Below are 20,118 nucleotides of genomic sequence, written 5' to 3'. Positions count from 1 at the left end.
TGCACATAAGCAGCAAGAGGAGGAGTCACACTACCTCGCGACTTGAAAGACTTTCTTCAAGGAAAACCAACTTCCACACATTCCAGCCCAACACTAGACAGTAGGATTATGCTAAGTACATGCATCTACAGCTACACATGCCTCAAACGTAACAGTCCTACTTCTTGTGAACTCCCAACATTGACTGCCATCCCCTCACTGCATAGCCATTTTTGATGGACTTGACCTGTACCATCAATTACTCATATTTTGTGCTGACCTGCTTTCAACACCTTGAATGCTAAGGCAATTCATCCCGGATGCTGAACTCCCTTGAATCCCATTGTTCATGGCGAGCTCAGCTCGTCATGAGCACACGAGCAGTGTACTGCATGACGCGCTGAGCTCATCATGAGCATGGAAGGGGTTAAATTACATCTAACTTCCCCATTGCCCCCAGCAAACCTCACCAGCAGGGGAGGTGAGCTCTTCCAACTTCATCACTGCTTAATTGATTTACAGGAAACAACCCATTGTGTTTGAATCCCATGTGCTGGGTAGGTTCATGTACCAGCTTTTGGATATTGTCTTATGTAAAATACTCCATTACTGATATGCTTGTGTAATTCATGCTTTTTTGCTCTGCGACATTGTTCTTGATGGCACTTGTTGACAGTTACTTGTTATTGTACCTATTTAATGTAAACACTCAGTAAAGGATGTTTTTTTTTTTTAAAAAAAGGAAAGAAATTACATCTTCCTTTCTAGTTTACAACTCTAAAGGCAATATAAGAGGCAGTTAGTCTATTCATGATGTTTGCCTTAGTGCAGATTCCTTTATGAGTGTGTGGGCCTAACACCTATGAGAATGACAATTCAAATTCTTGCATGACCGTTTCACAAAGGTGAAGCTGGTACACTGTAAGCTTTAGTGTTACTTTGCCCGAAAAGGGTCGGAAGCAGCGTTTTATTAATGGGAAGTACATTTTACTGGGGTCTGACAGTTTTTCGGAGTAAAATGTGCATGAATGTGTTAAGTTGTTAAACACGTTCCAGTTTCCAGTGCTAGACCGAGCTTAAGCCTCCTCTGATGTCATTTTTATAATGTTGGAGTTAGTGTTGTGGTTAAGGAGAACGTTCAAAATAAAAGAAAGAAGGGTAGGAGGTGAAGATGAAGTTCCTTTCTCAGTGACCCCGACGGTGCAGTCACACAAAAAGCCCTCGGGTATCTCTTAATTTAGAGAGTTACGTGGCACTTCTCTAAAACGTATCCCAAGAGAAGTTACAGGATCGTGGGAATATACAGTGTGTTTCAGTGAGCCAAACCCCCTTCTTCAATTTGAGACCTTCACATTGCGGGGTAGATTTAGGGTCCAGCTGAACCATCAGAGATTATTATTTTGATAGTCCTGAGGTAACATAGCCCCTTTTTCCTTGGGAGAAGTACAACATACTGTGTAAATACTTAAGCTGTGTGGGAATGTATTCATGAGGAGTAAATGTGTTCATCCTATCAGATAGCGAAGACAGGGAAGGTTTTCATAGGTAACTTAACTCCTCTATCAGTTGTTTGTTAATTCACAGGAAATTATTTATTGACTAGTGGAGAATAATAAAAGTAAACAGATGGTTTGAGGTACCTTAACCATAGCTTGCTGAATGATATTATTTGTAGTGAAAAGCAGGGCATTTATAGTGCACTACAGTTGTGCTTAGTCTGAAAATAGATGAGCTGTTTTAAAACATATTTAGTAGTGGGTGGAGCCATCACAGCTTTAACAGATATAGGGAGCCAAGAAACATATTGCATTTAAAGTACACAGGTCATGCAGAGTATTTGACCTACTGTTTCCTATTGTTCCACATTACAAAAATGTTCAATAAAATATAGAATTCTTATAGCTATATCAAGAGGTGAGAGTGGCTTTTTATCAAGTGCAGAAAAGAGAATATATCAATGCAATGCAGTGCTGTTTAGGTCCATCATACAGAGTGGGGTTATTTTTAAGGTTAAGGCAAATTTAAGTTCCACCACGGAAATGTAAATTGAGAGTTTCCTAATATACGTTAATTCACGGATCAATGTTTCACGTTGCCTTAGCCTTAGTTAACAGAGAGTGTGAACCTCTTGCATTTTCACCACTCAGAACCATAAAGTCAACTGGGAATGCACTTGATGTCACTTAGAGCATTGTCTATAATGGGGCAAAGCACCCATGTGCATATTCATGTTAAAAGTAAGAAAGTACTGAGGCCTACAGACAGAGGAGTTGCCTGAAATTAATTACAGGACCTTTGGTTATGACAAACAAAAAAAATGAGGACCAGTGGTATTAATCAAGGGACATCATTTTAAATGCCCCTATATTTGGTTCTTCATTCTATATATGTAAGTGGTGTCTGCACAACATGTTGGTACTCACATGTGTTTAAATGTTTGAGTCTAACCTCGAAGGAAGCCAAATGCTGTATTAACATCCACAGATACAGGGCAGCCAGACAAGATTCACAGTAATGCAATAATGTTTCAACAAAGATTTACAAAAGATTTATAGAGTTTTCTTCTCATATATTGCTCTTATGTTTTCCTAAAACCACAGAAATTCTTATACTGTAGCATCCATGGCAAACATGTGTTTTGTTCTGTAGACTTCAACATTATAAAGTCAAGCTAGTGAGAGAGGATCAATGCTCATGGCTAGGAGGCTCAGGATGTGGTTCCATGCTTTGCAACACGTGTGAGATAAAAGCGAGCTGAGCCCTGGCATCACTAAGTGGAAGCATGCTTAGAAATCCTAACCAACTCTTCCATTTAATATATAGACAATTTCAGCATTTAGGCAAGGAAACAAACCAGAAAGCTCTTGAGCAGCACATGGCAGGAGTGTCAGTTAGGATTTTACAGTGTACCACTGTAGAAGTTAAGTGGCTTTTACATTGTCTATTGTATCCACAAGGTCATTGCACCCACAGCTTGACATGGGCGTTTAAATATTAGGCCTTCAACCTGTTTGGGTCAGTGAGTATTTTATCTAGTAGGAGAAACTTTTTATCCGCAGCTTTCTTGGGTAAAATGTCCTCTTGTTATCCGTACAAATTATTGTGTTTAGGTCTCGGCGTCAACGCGCGGAAGCGCGTCTCCGCCGAGATCTTTTGTTAGCGACTATGCTTCCCAGGAGACAGTCCCGGCCACGGGCATGCTTCCAGGCGATTTGTAACTGGAACGCGCGCTGTGGCCAGGCGCTGTCTCCTGGGAAGCGCAAGCACCACACACGCATGCGCATACACACACACACAAGCGCCCATGCACGCACGCACATACATACATACAGAGACACCACCCCTGACACATACACACACACACAAGTGCACCGAGGCCGCCCCCCGCCGTCACCGTCGCACTCTTACATACACACACGAGCATACACGCACACGCAGACACACAAGTGCACCAAGCCCCCCCCCCAGCCTTTTGGAACTTACCTGGCCAATGTCGGGGACTCTGCTCAGCACGCGGCGCCCAACCTCCTGCCCGGGGCTCCACACCGCTCACAGGAGCCCCGGGCGCGAGACGCATTTCACTCCGCCTGCCTCCTCTTCCGGTCTGGACGTGGCCCCGCCCCCGTCACAGGCGACCGTGCCTGACTTCCGGCCGCAGCACACTCGCCGCGTGGGGTCCACGATCGGCGTGGTGTCTCAGGACTATTAGAGCCGCATGCTGCCTGCCCGGGGGGCTTTTACGCGAGCGTCTAGCGATGGCCAGGGGTGAAGATTGACAGGATGGCGTGCATATGGGTGTCAGCATTCGCTCCTGCACTTTCTCCTCCGGCATGCAAGTTAGTAATGGCCTGGATATGTTAAGGGCATAGCGGTTTTGCGCTGTTATGCGATAGGGGGAAAGATGGTGTTTAAATGGTTAACCTATGTGGCGGCCCGTGGTCCAGTCTGGTACGTCATAAGAGTCGTGGCGGGAGGAGGCCCCTGTGAGGCGTGTTTTAGGCCCGATTCAGACACTACTACCTGCAGGCTGGCTTTTCCGATGGCGAGCGGGATGTTGGGGGGTAGAGCACAATGCGCCCAGTCCTGCGCCAGTGCCTCCCCAGGTTTCCTCCGAGCCAGGGCTCGTGCTGCCTCTTCCCACGGGCGCCTTCCACAAAGCTCCCCTGGCTCGCATTGTGAGCCTTAGCACGTGGTACAGGTATTCCTGGGGGCTTATGGCAGTGGTTTGTGAGACCGGTATAGGGCGTCGTAGCGCTGCAATACGCATGGTATTTCTATCTTTAGGACGCGATTACTTATGCCGGTCGCGGTAGTACACTAGAGCTGGTTTGGTCACCCAGATACGCGCATACCTTTTCACCACCCTCTCCATGTGGCCCCATTTAATTTGCATATTTGCTACGAGTGCTCCTCTCTGGCTTGTGAAATTTGCAGGCCTGATCGCTATTGGGCTTCGCCTTAGTAAGCAGGTATGGCCAGTATACTATGGGTGCCATCTAGTCGAAGACCAGGTTGCAGCAAGCTGTTCCGAAGTGCTTAGCGCTGATGGGGTGTGTGTGATTTTCCAGCTCGTGTGTTCTACCCCACCCCCTCCCCCCCCCCTTTTCATTATCGTCTTTCCAGTTTTCAGCGGGTGTAGGGGACCATGGTGCGCTAAGCTCCTGCTGCGCGCCCACTGTTACTTCTCTGGTTGGGAAAGCTTTGAGGCGTGTTCCGTCGCTGCCTGTGCCCCCTCCCCCTTCTAGTTTTGTCCCCGGGGGAGAGGGATTGGTCCCCGTCTTCGTGTAAACTCGGCAAATTATGAAGGGTCCATGCAGTACGGCAGGTCTGCTGTTACCAGGGAGCCTATCAATCACATGGGGTTGAACACAAGTGTTTCCTGAACGGGACTTATTGCATATGTCATGGTAGCAGGGATGGCTAACATGGCGTTGTCTTTAACAGCACATAGGTGCTACGTGGCTTTCGTTTGGGTCGTACATAGCCTGCGTCCTCCCTGGTGCCGGTTATTTGTTCTGTAGAATTTCTTGCGCCACCCCGGTGTTGGACAAAATTATAGCGTGATGCCTCATCTGGGGTCCAATCCGAGTGTGATTATTTATTCCTGGTTTGGTGCGTAGGTTGCAGTATTGCCTAGTCACGACCAGCGCTGAGAAGGGCTTGGGTGTTGCAGGGGCCGGGCCGCGGGCACCTCCTGAGGTACAACAGCTCCCATGTTAGCTTAAATAGGGCTCATGGTAGTAAGCGTTGCTGCCGAAGTACGATGGGACCAGCGGTCACGGGTTCGAAGCCTGGTGAGAACGTTAAACGGTCAGTTCCGTGCATCTAATATGTTTCAGTGGTAAAATATCCACTTTGGGAGGCCTACACGGGCGGCAGTTGCAATTTTGGCCCCGTCAAGCAACTGGGGCTGAGTGATTTAGCAGGGTTTTCGGGCTCCGGGCAGGGGGTCCGGCAGTATGTGCCACGCGTTTTAGCACCGGTTGGCACTGTTCCAGTGTTTTGGTTTTCGCTACATGGTGTGTGTACATTTAACATTTGAGAGCCTTCGCAGCTCGCAGTAGGGCAACCGCCAGCCTCTAAGGCTTCAGAGTCGCATGATCGGAAAGGCCGCATATGGTAACGGCTCACTATTTCAGGAGGCTTGCAATAGGTCCGACTCTCGCATGGATAGTACTCACAGTTTTGACAAGTAAACAAGATTTCCCATGTTTAGGGAATCGGAAGTATTGTTCCAAGGTATTAGGCGCCTCTTATTAAAGACCAAGATGCAGACTGCAATAACAAACGAGGCAGTGATATGTCAGTGATTGACAATCTGTCATAATAATCAGCCCCCTTTGAGCACAGACACCCCCCCCCCGCCTTGGCGTGCTTCTGGACTGTGTAGGACGCTGCTTGTCTTTCTTGGAGTGGCGAAATGTACGTCTTCTTCGAAGCGTGGAATGTTCATTTGGAAACTTAGCATCCTTTATGCAGGAGCGGATGTGATTAGAGTCAGGAACGAGGAATTAAGTGTCAAGGGTGCAAAACGCCATCATGGTCCCGAATCAAGCATGCCTAAGCGCTGGCCTTCCAAAAGAGCGTGTCGCTATGTATTATAGGCATGTTTATGTCTCGTCACACGTCTAATGCTCCCTGCGTGGGATTGCGCAGTGAAGTATTGTAAATGTATGTAATGCAAAGTAGAAGCTGTCACTGGGGCAGGCCTCTCGCGTTTTAATGGAGCAGAGGCACTGGGGGGCAACTAGGCCTATTGTATTCCCTCCAGACCACGTGTGTCTACAACCTTTGGGCAGCTAATGACATGCTTACGATCAAAATATTCAGGATATATATCGAATAATTACAGCACCATCTGATTATCTAGCAGAACAATTTCCGGTCTGCGTTGGAGGGTCCAAGTGGTTCATTAGACATATACATTGGAAACTATCCTTTTCTTCGACCCTTGCTTCTATTCCTAAATATTCTTATACTGTAAGTCTCAATGGACTATCCTGTACCCTGTATATTTTGTATACCCTCCAGTTTGTTTGTTCCTCTCATTTGAGCCCTCGAGTTCATGAGCGCACTAGCACAGCTCTCTTGCATACCATTGATAATAGTCTTCCAAGCTACCACATACAGGTTTGTCTATGGCATCACATTCTTGGCTTGTACTTTTCAGCTGTAGCTTAGTGTCAAGTTAGAAATGGGTATATTATTTGGCTGGTATCCTCATCTTTCTCCTGTACTCTAGTAAGTCATCATGGCATAGTGTGTTTGAGGTCACTGTTGGGTATGTAAGGCCCAGTGCCCCCCTTTATGTCAATATGCTTTTAATTAATATCAGTATACGTGTCGGTGTTTCAACCCGACCAAGAGAATTACTTCGGAGTTCGCTCTACAGCTGGTAAGCCACTTCTGGAGCAATTTAACATAGGAGTCTTCTAGGGACCTTCTCCTTCAGTTTTTTTCATTGCTGTCCAGGCTCAGGCTAAGGTTGTACCAGTTCCTCTATTTGTTAGTAAAATAAGTTTAACACTGCTCCTCTGGTTTGTCATGGTACAGCGTTGTGTTGTACCTGAGTAACCTTTAGACTCCTGGTGCACCTCCCAGGGTGTGGTGTTGTCCTGAGGTTTCCTATCGCCAATTTTGGGAGCTCCTTGATCCAGCTTAGTATCTATTATGGCGAGGGTCGTGTGGCAGCCTTTATAGAGGTGCTATTTCTCAGTAGCATGATCTAAGCGGCCCCTGACTACTAGGGGGCATGTGTTACCAGCTGTACCTGTGCTATCCTGGACATAGATGGAAGTCCTCCACGCAAGGGATACTAAATAGGGCTTCGCACCGGAAATAGCCTTCTATACTGTGCTTAATTAGTAGCTCCAGTGTACACTAAGCACAGGTAGTCAGTTGAAGTAGAGTAGTGAGTGCAGAGTAGTGAGTGCAGAGTAGTGAGTGCAGAGTAGTGAGTGCAGAGTAGTGAGTGCAGAGTAGTGAGTGCAGAGTAGTGAGTGCAGAGTAGTGAGTGCAGAGTAGTGAGTGCAGAGTAGTGAGTGCTGAGTGCATAATAGTGAGTGCATAATAGTGAGTGCTGAGTGCAGAGTAGTGAGTGTATAATAGTGAGTAGTGAGTGCAGAGTAGTGAGTGCAGAGGAGTGAGTGCAGAGGAGTGAGTGCAGAGGAGTGAGTGCAGAGGAGTGAGTGCAGAGGAGTGAGTGCAGAGGAGTGAGTGCAGAGGAGTGAGTGCAGAGGAGTGAGTGCAGAGGAGTGAGTGCAGAGTGAGTGTGTGCAGAGTGAGTGTGCAGAGCAGTGAGTGTGCAGAGCATTGTGTGCTGTTGAGTGCAGAGTGCTGTGTATTGGCAATGTTAATGACAATGCCATTTATTTGTGATTTAAAGAAAAAGAAATGTCATGAGCAATGCCAATAGCTCTACCATTAATGATGCCGAGACCATTGCATTGCAAATGCTTGTTTTCACTTGTTATCCATATAATGGAGCTATTTTAAATAGCTAGAGGCACAGTTCATGGAATAGTTGCCAAAATGGGCCTATATAGTCCAATGTCGTGCTTATAAGCTGTTGTATGCCTTTTCAAATGTGACAAATCTGTTAAAAATTTGGATTGTTAAGAAAGGTAAGCATCCTCAAAGATAGATTTCTTTTGAGCTAAGAAAAGATCGCCCCCTGAAGGAATATTAAAATATCTGAGCTGGCAAAATTAAAAACTTCTCTTTGGCTCCCAAAGTGCAGAGTCCACTTATCCAAGAGGGGCATTAGTTAAGCCGACATAACACATTACAGATGTGTTAACAATAGCCTAAACAGATTTTTAATCAATCTTATGAATGCAAAATTGATTGTCAATGATTTTGTTTTCGTGGGGCCAAATGATGGAAATGGCAATCACCCGGTCCAATCTGATTTCCAGATATTTGTATGCTTCAACTCACTCACTGTAAGGTAACGTTGTACAAATGCAAATAACTTTTCTTTTAAGTTTAGAAACAAAGAAAACAAATTTGGACTTATCAACATTTATGGTCAATTGATTATTTCCCCAATACCTACCCAATGCACAAAACACCCTATAAATACTTATCTGAGTCTTTAGCGAAAGTCTCATATTGTATGATTGGTTTCCGAACAAAAAGGCCGCTGAGCCCACTGTCACATGTATGTGGTACACAACTCTCTTTGTGTTGATTTAAAGGGCAGGAGTGGTATTGTCAGATGGAATCTGAATGTTTTTTCCCTTGGTGAACAGGAAAAATAGCTTCACTGCAAGACCAATCACTTGCAGCTGGAGCATATTTATGTACAGGGTTTGCCAAGACATAGACTTGAAAACAATTTATTTTAATCTACAATTTCATTACACTGAATCTTAGTGACATCCAGATCAAGATGGCCCTATCCACTGTCACCAGTCTACTTACAAGTCAAAAATAATTTCGCTCTTAAAGCCATCATGCAAATGTTGAAACAGAGGGAGCATGACCATCAACTCTTCCTCAATACCTTGTTCCTTCCTTCCTGCCATTTTGTATTTCAAACCTGGACAGAAATATCATAGGAGGACATGAGGTGATTGGCTAGGCGGGCAACACACAGTAGTAGGTAATGCAAAACAGGTGTTTTATGGTGGGTATATCTGGCTGGACGGCAAAGATACTTCCCTCAAACAGTTCTATGATGTGAAGCTGAAATGTCTCTACCCCAATATGAAAGTCTGGTCTCATACTACTAATTGCTTCTTCGCAGCTCCTTGAGATAATTAGTACATTCAACTGCAAATAATCCTTCCCTACTAATGTGTCATCTCCTGCCACAAGAAACATCTATCACATCCTACTTTGTACTTCAAGTTGTAATCCTACAAAACTTCCACAACTTCAGCTATAGCCTTCTGGCACCACCCACAACAGATGCCCTGTTACTGCTCACAAGCTCACGTGATGACCCATCAGACTATTTAGGGTTGAAAAAGCCTTAACAGTATCACAGACTCACCAGGAATGAATATTCTAGTGAACTCTATGGATTGTGGTGCTCTATATAGATAACTAACTTTATGTTTTCCCAGTAGTCAGTCTGTTTTTATTTGATACTATGTGCTGTTCTTAAAACACAGTGCGATTTGCCACTGAGCACTCATCACATTTAAACTTTTGTTGTTTGATCTTCATACATGACATTCTGGCAGATAACAATCCTTAAACTACTATTTTCATACTACTGATCTGGTTGTCACCAACTTTCAGTGTAATGTTAATTGTGGATGAAATAATATAGTTTCTATGGACATTTTGAGGAGCGAGTCATTTTCTGTTGTGTTAGATAATAATTTGGTCCTATTGATACTAAATTACTGCACTGTCCAAATTTGATAATCCAAGGCAAACCCTGTTTTCTTCTGTTATAGATGTTTTATAGTTCCCAAAGGGATATACTGAACTACTTATTATTCTCATGATCATGTTATTTTATATAGCCATGTTATTTTCATGATCATAAGATCAGACACAAATTTCAAATGACATCAATGATATTTCAAATACCATCACTGATGACATTACTTGTGAGATCATATGTGACATGAGCTATGACCATAGGAGAAACAGAGGCTGGGCATAGAACATATAAAATTCCAATCCCTGTACCTTGCCCCAGCACTGACCAGCACCAGGCACTATCAGATACATAGACTCACAATTTAGAAGTTTATGAATAAGCAGGCAGACGCCTTTATATGGCAGCATCACATGTCTAAAATGCTCAAATGGTATGGGAGGAAAGGAACATTGGTGAAGGATTTGGTCAAACGTCTTACCTTACGTCAAACCACACTGCACACAGCTGAATGCCCTACGGGATGTACTTTGTAAACTCGATATTTTTGAGGCTATATTATGAGTTTAGATCCCCCCCTCACCTGCATCAACTGCACATAGTGTTAAGTTATGTTCAAGTCTCTGATGTTATATTGTGTGCTCTTCAACCATTTCTTGTGTTTTCTTTTCATGCACATACTTTCTACGACACTCTGTTGAAAAGTAAGTGCACTTGCTCTAGAAATTTTACAAGCTGCGCTTGACTAAAGATGGTGCGAAGCAGAGATGGGAGGATGCAGACTGTGGCGGAAGGCCATGCGCTTCAGTGATTTGGTGAGTGCTATATCAGCAGATTCAGCCCTTTCCTCCAGCTTCAACTGCATGTAGCATTGAGTCAGTTTCAATATTATGTGCTTTTTTGCTATGCACAAACTCTACCTCACACATTAGCCGAGTGCAAATCCGTGATAAATGACTACATAATGAAGTGCAGGTGCAGACCTTGCTTATGGCCACGACCTGCACCAAGGCCTATCCAACCGAGCTAGCACTGCATACACTTCAGCAATGCATAGTGACCTCTGATAACAGGGTCTAATGTACAGCAAGGCCAACACCATGTACAGCAAGGCCAACACTTGTACCACCCTCACTTCCTGGCAGAATTTATGAGAACACACGAACACACAAACACACACACACACACACGAACACACGAACACACACACACACACACGAACACACACACACACACACGAACACACACACACACACACACACACACACACACACACCCACCCACCCACCCACCCACCCACCCCTCAATAGGCACCATTTATTTAAACACAATGAATAGATGTTCGCCAAATCAAAAAACACTAGGTCGCTTCACCTCATCCAAGAATGGTGAAACTACCATTCAGTGACATTTGCTGTAGGTGTGACATAAATTTCCATATATTAAGTAACAGAATGCGCAGCATTTTTTGTGAATGACCCATAATTTCTAATAAACTTATGCTCCCTCCATGGATCTTTATTAAACTCTTCAGAATTGAGTAGAAGTAATCTTTGTTTTTTCAAATTTCATTCACATGGAGAGACTGGTGACTATAAACAGAGTTGTTGTTGCCGACACTGTAATGTATTTTTTTGTTACTTTCTCCCCAATACCACTAAGGCCACTCATAAAATTGTTCACCACCCAATAAGATGAAAACTGTATTGGAGAGCTGTAACCGTCATAATACCTGTGCCTTGCTTCATCTGATCTAACCATTAGAAATATTTTCAGGAAATGTTTCTTGAGGTGCAGCACCCACATGAAAGACATTTTGCTGCATTTAAAACCACCAATGTAGTGGTGTGAGTTAAACAAGAATTAACGGGCATAGTCCAGTTATTGATTACTTATGCAAACAAATATTTTACCTATATTTTGGCTCTCATTCCTCTCCAGCCCATGCCTCAGTGGTCTTTAAACTTTCTGGTTTTCATAAGACCCACATATATTAGGATACATTTTACCAAAAGGAAAAAAAAGTTATGTTGTAAAGTCAGAACATATTTTGATGGACAATACAACATTTCAACTCAACACATTATGTACTTACCCAAAAGTGATGCATGCTTCTCTGACTACCTGAGAACGAAGGTCTTTTGCAGACAGTTTAAACGCTCCGTCCAGCAGGCGCAAAAGTTGAAAGAAGTTTTCATTGTCTGCAGCTCCACCGAGGATTAAGGATCTAATCTTCTTCAGCTGTGAACAAAGCATTTGCCATTTTACACAAAAAAAGATAAAACACGAAAAGCATGTCATGCAGTTGGTGACTTATTGTTGAAAATGTACATCAACTCCCAAAAATGGAATAAAAACTAGAAGAAACTTTTCAGCACATGTAGTACAAGGGCAGGCAAGTGTGTGAAACAGAGACTGCTGCATAACGAAACAAGCGTTTGCAATGCAATAGGTCTCGCATTACTGACAGTTTGAGGTATTGCTGTTGCAAATAATAATGCAGCTCCAAAAGCTCATACTTTCAGTAATGCGAGACCTAATGCATTGCAAATGCTTGCGTAGTGAGCCAGGAACCAGCATTGTATGCCTCAGTGCAGTACTGCAATCTGCTCCTAGAGGTCCCTAGCAAGCAAGGCACCAGCACTACTTTTCTAGGTGCTGTACCGCAAGCTGCTCCCTGAGGTCCCTAGTGAGCAATGCACCAGCACTGCTTTTCTAGGTGCAGTACCGCAACCTGCTCCTAGAGGGTTTCTAGTGAGCATCATACATGTTTTGTCACATATGGTACTGCACCTGCAGAAGATATGGTAAATCCACCCTACCCATAATGCATTGCATGCAAGACAGTACCACAAGTACATTTAAATAGCTTTGTCCATATATACAATAAGTAGCTTTGAACAGTGACAAAATAATTATTATATTAATTCTGGATTAGATTTGGTACTCTATGTGGAGTTGATGAAGGGAAATTTATAGAAGGTCTAATATAAATGTGAGATGTGCTAGGGAGTAAAGTAACAACTGCCAACCTAGTTTAGGACCAAGTGAGTGTCCTGTCTGAAGGCCTGTAACCCCTCCCATGCTCATGATGAGCTCATCTCGTCATGAGCCATGGTTGCCGTGTGCTCAGGACGAGCTGAGCTCGTCAGAACGGCTCCAACGCTTGCACGTGGGGCAAATTCCCCCCGCTGTGCTGAGCGTTCCAAAGAAACGGGTGTGGCCGTGACGAGCTGAGCTCGTCATGAGCACACGGCCACCGTGGCTCATGACCAGCTGAACTTGTCACGAGTACCGGGGCTCTGTGCGCGCCCCCCAGCACAGCGGGGGAATTACCCCCGCGGCCAAGGGTTAAGAAAATAGTGCCTTGAGGCTGTAACTTAAAACCTAGGGTGTAACAACACATGTAACAGGGGGTGTCCTCATGGGAGGTTACAAGAACAGACAAGGCGGTACTAAGGAGAGATTACTAAATCTAATGACCAATGCAAAACCACCATTTACAAAAGGAAGGGGCCAATTAAAAAGAGGGCGGAAAGTAGGAGGAGCTTAATGCCCATATCCTGAATATAGCATATATCAAAGAGACAGCACAAGCTCTGCCTAGGCGAGACCTAAAAAATAGAGCATGGAGCAAACTTCTATTTAGAAGGACTTCGATCGGGGAGGGTCCTCACAAACACATCCGAGTGAGTCTCGATTCCTTGTATTTACACAGGAAAACTAGCAGAACTCCAGAGCACAGAGGCCAGGTCCTCATTCAATGTCTGGAGAAAATTCTGATTTAGCACATGAGAGTAGTAACCGGCGATTATGGTTTAAATGTAACTTGGGAATACTGCAGTCCTCAATTTTTCTTGTGAAAACTTCGTCAGGAAAAGCCTCTTGATTTAATGTGCACAGGATAAACAGCAGAAAATGGGCTAAAAGCCAAGAAATCTGATGGTCTTCTAGAAATCATCACGCACCATAGTGAAAGTTCATTCAGGAGGGTGTATCGCATCAGTCGTTAAGAGACTTCCATAATGGGGGTCTTAGAATGCATTATGTAAAGCATAATAGAGGTTGAGTAGAAGCTGTGGTTCTTTTTTCCCCCTCCCTTTTGTAAGTTGTGTTCTGGTTGGAATTCGATTTTTATCACGAGGCAGCAGACGCCACGCAGTTGCGGGTCTTAGAACGCCGAGTTGCTTATCAGATATCCAGTCCATATTTTGACGTTTACATCGGCCCGCCATCTTAGACGCCACGCAGCTCGGTGCTTCAAAACGCCGAGCAGTTCATCAGATATTCGGCCCATATTTTTTTTTTTAACGGTTTCAACCAGACCACCGTCTCCGTATGCCACTCTAGACTCGTCGACCTCCACGAAGCAACAGACGCTGCTGTATTTGGAATAAATATTATGCTTAGCATTCGGCAGGCACTTAATCCGAAGCTTTACGGTTCTAACAACTTTGCTATCCATCAATATATGAGCCACCATATGTACTTGGTCAGAAATTAAAGATTCCTGATGCCATTGTTTAGCCCACTACAAGTGACTATCTGGCCTCATGTATCAACACAGTGCAGCGTCTGTCGACAAGGGATGTTTGATCTCTCACACTAAGTTCCTGAGCCTTCGCCAGTTTTTAACCCTATCTGATATCTACATATGCTACCATGACTATCTGATCTACAAAGTGATATTATTTTACTCCCAGATTAAAACAGATGACGCAAAGACTCTGACCGGATTGATTTCTACACAGCTATTCTACCAACATTCGAAAGTGTTTATATATGCCACAAGATGGTAACGTCCTGAGGAAGACACTTCCTATGTGTTGAAACGCGTAGACGAAAACCATCTCCCCTTCAGATCATTGGGAACATCTGTACACATAGCAATGCATATTTACTGATTCTCTAATGGAAGAATTTTTTATTATTATCTGTTATTTTTGTCCATGTCATTGATTATCCTTATGACTACTTTTATCAATTTTATCAAATTAAATCTCTAAATGCTAATTTTGTGCCCGATTACCATTATTCTTTATCAATTTGCTACTATTTGAACTTTGCCAGTACACTTGCTTTTGCCTGGGTACGTTACTTTTTCACAAACTGGCTGGAAGCAGGAGCCAGATGTTTGCTTTAGCCCAGCTGTGTGTCTTAGCCTTTAGCTCGACAGGATGTCCAGGTCTCATTGGAAAACCATCACTTGTGTGAAGAAGCAATATGGGAATGGGGTACTGAATATTAACTCTGGGGACACCAAGTATTAACACAGGCTCACTGTGGAGCATCTTTTGCCCATGCTCCAACTCTCGCAGACCCATGCACGGTGGTCGGTGGTTGTGGGCTCATGTCACCTGGAAGCAGCAGTGGGGCATAGGGGTTTACTGGCACCTCCTCTTACCTTATCATGGCTTCTCAGTGGCCTCTGACTACTAATGCCTTGCTAGGCACTCAGGCTGCCTTGCAGTCAAGCCAGTACGTGTGCAGCTCGTGCACTACAAAATTAGCAGCGCTGGAAATAGTGCCCTGTGGTGAGAACTGCCCAGACACTGAGCTGCAGTCCGACTGGCATGGGCTAGGACACTGAAATCCTAATTCAGCAGCTGAATCTATAAAGAAGAATCCATTGTAAAAAGGATTCCCACAGGGTCATCCTCCACAAAAAAAGTGACCAGACTGGATGCAGCAACTATGGTATGGCTGAGAATAAATATAGTGTTCTCATTAGTACCAAAAGAAGGGCCCCAGCTCAAGCGATTCTCTGCTAACTGTTAACATCTGAGAATAGCTTCAAATGGGTGGAATCTTTGTACCACAAAAGAATGGGTCCATTATCTAGAATTAGTAACGTCCGAAAGTGCAAACAAGTATTGATACCAAATATGTTTTGCTATATTTTACAATACTCAGCTGTAATATAATTTCCTAGAATACAATTACAAAGTACTTTGATGGAGATATACACAGTTTGTACTACTAAAAGTCCTATGGCAGTGGTTCTTAATCCATAGTCCGGGGACACATGTGGTCCATGAAACCTACTCAGGGTGTCAATAACTGCTTAGAAAATTAAATAAAATTGACAGATTACCAAAGTGTACATAAATAAAGAAGCAAAAAGTAAAACTGTCAAATATTAACAGATCTATAGATAGGAATGAAATTGAAATTGGAGGTTAAATAATAAGTTGGCATACTCAGACTGATTAGTGAGATGCAATGCAAGTCCATCAAACAAAATAAAGTATGGATGATAAGTGGCCTCAACTGAATTTAGAAAAGCCCAATAACATTCAGAATTTTGATTTGTTTTTCAATTTGTTTGTGAATTAAATAAAATATTTCACCACTTGTGTATTTGCTTGATCAATTCTTGTTTCTCTATAGCTTGAGAACTGTTTTGCGATTCAAATTATTACAAATGCTTAGGCCAGGGTGCTCAGCTTCCATTAATGACTCAGAGGGGGAATCTCAGATTCCAATAATAATTCAGTTAGCATCACAGACGTCAAAAGGTTAATATAAACTGTCCTAGGGTATCGTTCCATAGATTGACATTGTTCAGCCAACGCGCATTTCACCCTGTGCAGGTTGGTCAGCAGGGCGCTGTTGCGAGGTACAGAGTATAAATGAGAACAAAGAAAAGGTATGAAGGCTAATAAAGGAGTATGTGTATAAACACTACGGTACCACAACATCCTCTACCCCTTTATAACAAATGAACAGAAAAGTTTCAAGTGTATGTAAAAATATTTATACTTCACTAGCATGGAAGCATTGCAAGAGCTCCTAGTTTCTCTAATGGATTCGGTATCAATATCAGGCTCATCATGATGACAGCCAAGACTTTCACATGAAATTCCAGTTGAAGTAGAGTCAGTGAGCTCCACGTCTGTACTTGACTTTGAACTATGAACTAAAGAAGCAGATTATACCTCTGAGAAATAGTTATTGCCTTCCAAGACAAACCATTCCTCATTGTCCTGATCTTTGTGCTCACAAATTTTATGAGCTTGTTCAGGAGTAAAACTGACAAGTCGCTTCTTACTCCACCAACACCTGCCATTCAATAAAACTGAACCACTTGAAACTTTGAAGATTTGGAAAGGGCCAGAAAAGAAGGATTCCCCTTTTTTCTTTTTACGCTAGTAGGTCCATTGACCAAAACCCAATCATTCACCTCAAATGCAACTCTCTTTACATCATGTGTACTGTCATAATACATTTTATGCTTCATCTACCCTTTTTGTCCACCAATTTCACTATACCACCCTGACAGATCTATTCTTTAGGTGTAATGTGCTTTACCCGCTCTGGACAAACTTCAGACCTGGGTTTCCTCTTCATTAGCAGACAAAACAGAAACACCAGTAGTGGAAAGTGGAATCTTTTGTCTTAAATAATCATCTACACGAATGCTGCTTGCCACAGCAGATTGTATCCAGTCTCTTAGGAATCTGTACATTCTTTCCACCTGATAATTTGAGGTCGGAAAGTAAAATACCACCCTCAAATGTTTAATATGATGATTTTACACAAATGCTTAAATTTGAGAAAAGACAAAGTAAGTCACATGATCAGTGACCAAAATCTTAGGTGGGCCTTCTTTTTTAAAAACCTCACTTAAAAAGTTTAATACAGGTGCGTGGCCTAGTAAGCCACAATGGCGGCCGCGGTCTGCTGAGGCTCTACAGCCCGGCGGCCCAGAAGTCCTGTTATCCTCGTCGCCTTGGGGAGACAATCACCCCCCCGGACAGCGGAACTCCAGCGGCACCGGGGGAAGTTGGTAACCAGTGGCACCCCACGCTGCAGGGGCAGCAATCAGCGCCGACCTTGGCCCGCGGACCCGGGCTTAAAATGGCATCCACCCGCTCCTGATCGCGACGGACCACAGAAGCGCGGTCCGCCCGGGCAATCACTGTCTGCAGGCACACCCGATGGGCACACAAGGCTAGGACCGGCCATTCAGCGGTTCCCCCTCATCCTCAGCAGCCGCAACCTGAGACACCGTCCCGCACCAACGAGGGGCCGGAGACGCTCCGGGACTGACGGAGTCGACCGGACGACAGGGGACGCCACTACGAGGCTGCACATCATCGTCGGGGCCAGAGACAGCCCCCATCCTTGCGCAGACATTGGCCCCTGGGACAATCAGCAACAGAGCATACCCCCGGCGGCCCTGAGGTCGGCAGGGGTTCCCGTGCCGGAGCTAGCCAAACCCCAACATAGCGGCCGCGAAGCGGTGACACCAGAGCCGCTAGATCTCCCAGAGGACCGGTGGGACAGATACCTGGGGGTGAGTGCAGCGCGCCGTTGGCCTCCCTGCGATCCCCTCGAGACCCCCCGCTGGCCCGGTAGCAACAATTGTGGGCCGGTCATTCCATCACCACTGCCTGACCTTAAGATGGTGGCCAAGGCCTGTAGAAAAACAGTGTTTCTCTTGTAAATACCAAAGCTGCCCGGCGCAAGACGCCTCTGATTCCCTTTAATAATAGTTACCAAAATAAAGAGGCAGGCGCTGGGAACTCGAAGGCAACAACAGGTTTATTACTCCAGAGGAGAACACATCAACTCGGACACGCAGAATGTCTTTGGGAGGTGTTCTAACTGCATCTCATTTTGGCTCTTCCTTTTATATATATTTGACACATTGTTGTCATGTCAGCCCACCTTTGTTATATCAACATGTTTATACAAGATTCGAGTCCCCGCTCCGAGCGTGTTATCATACAAGCCCCACTGTTATTCTCCTCCCACCCGGGTAAAACAGACAATATTATGGTATAACAGGGCCTTGCTTCAGGGTCTAAAACATGCCAGACCGGCCAGATCTAAGAGTCTGTTCCATTGATAAAACAGGTCCCATTGTTGGTGAAAACAAGTCTTGCTGTTTGCGGTGCAATAAACCATGTCTGCAAGGGTCATCTTTGTCTCTGAAATCTTTGGTTAGTAGACAAGTGTGGGGAGGGGAGAAGAATACAAAAGTTCATACGTTCATTAGTTATCGAGGACAGGAAGAGGTGGTGGTTTAGCCAAAGGGCGCTAAGGGTTGTTGTGGCAATAGAATGTCTCTTTAAAGATACCATCAAAGGCATGCCTGTTAGTTATGGCCTCAGCACACATACCAGGTTTGGTCAGAGGGTTAGATGGGTGAAAGTGAGGGCAGGGAGAGAAAAAGGTGACCATTAGAATACAAAATGGCTGCGATATCTAAAATGGTTGCTGCTTACGTGAACGCAGAGGCCCTTGCTACGCAAGATGGCGCCGGCAATGTTTCACGATCTTCACTTTGCTCTTAACAGTGGCTGTGGCGAACATAAATGAACGCCGCTTATGTACACCTAAAGTTTATCGATTTCCAGAGGCCCAGTGACCAGGATGGAGCTTGGGGCGTACCTCCCTTCTAGCCTCCGTGAGGGAGCACCCCAGTAGTTCTCAGGTCTAACATTGCCGGGCTGGGGCTGTACTGCTCATTGTGAGTGACCTTCTTTGTGTGCGGGTACGCTGGGAGGAGCAGAAGAGGACCAGCAGCATATCGTGGGCTCCACCCGGTCAGCGCGGCTGGCGACGCGACGGAGTAGCCCCCGCCGGGGTGCTGGAGATCTAAGGGCGCATTACGCCCCCTACCGCAAAAAGGCGACGAGTACAACGGCAGCCACCCAGGGGCACGACACCTCGACCTCACCCCCGCGACCGAAGCAACAAAGAGAGGGAACGACACCAGGGGTCAGCACCATGGGGAAGCAGAGGGCCACACAGCAAACGTCGGTCCCTGAAACAGCGCCAGAAAACCAACCCAGCACCAGTACCCTTTCTAAAACGCCTGCGTCACTGCCGGACCCCACTATCTCTGACAAGCTGGACCGGGTCCTGGCGGCCATAGAACGCTCCAGGGCCTCCATGGAAGAGCGCCTGGGCACTCTCACCACAGACATTAACCTCATCTGCGACGATCAACGGAAGCTGACCGACAGGGTGAGGGAGGGAGAGCAGTCCGTCACGGATAGGCAGCCAACTCTGAAGACGCAGCAGCAAACACTACGGACGGCCATGGACCGCTTGGCAACAATGGAGGAACGGGTGAACAATTTAAAGGGACGTTCCCTGCCCTGTAACCTCCGCGTGCTGGGTCTCCTGGAGGGGATCGAGGGAGCACACCTCATCTAATACGTGGAGGCCTGGGTGAAGTCCTTCACTCCAACCAAGGACCGCACTGCCTTCTTCTCTATAGAGCGAGCTCACCGGTTCCCGACCAGGAAACCGCCACCCGGCAATGCCCCTCGCCCCCTGCTCACGAA

At 45.1% G+C, this 20,118-nt stretch overlaps 1 protein-coding gene across 2 annotated transcripts in view; it reads right to left on the bottom strand.

Annotated features, from left to right (window-relative positions):
* CLASP1 (cytoplasmic linker associated protein 1) overlaps positions 1–20,118 on the bottom strand; it is a 1,635,412-nt gene that overhangs the window by 937,652 nt on the left and 677,642 nt on the right. For both annotated transcript variants that reach the window (XM_086957100.1, XM_086957101.1), the window contains exon 12: positions 11,913–12,058. In XM_086957100.1, coding sequence (XP_086813226.1) covers positions 11,913–12,058 — 146 coding nt within the window. The remainder of the gene's footprint in view (positions 1–11,912; positions 12,059–20,118) is intronic.

This window comes from Lissotriton vulgaris, chromosome 2_1, assembly GCF_964263255.1.
Source record: "Lissotriton vulgaris chromosome 2_1, aLisVul1.2, whole genome shotgun sequence".
Lineage (NCBI taxonomy): Eukaryota > Metazoa > Chordata > Amphibia > Caudata > Salamandridae > Lissotriton > Lissotriton vulgaris.
This window is presented reverse-complemented; position numbering and strand designations above follow the sequence as displayed.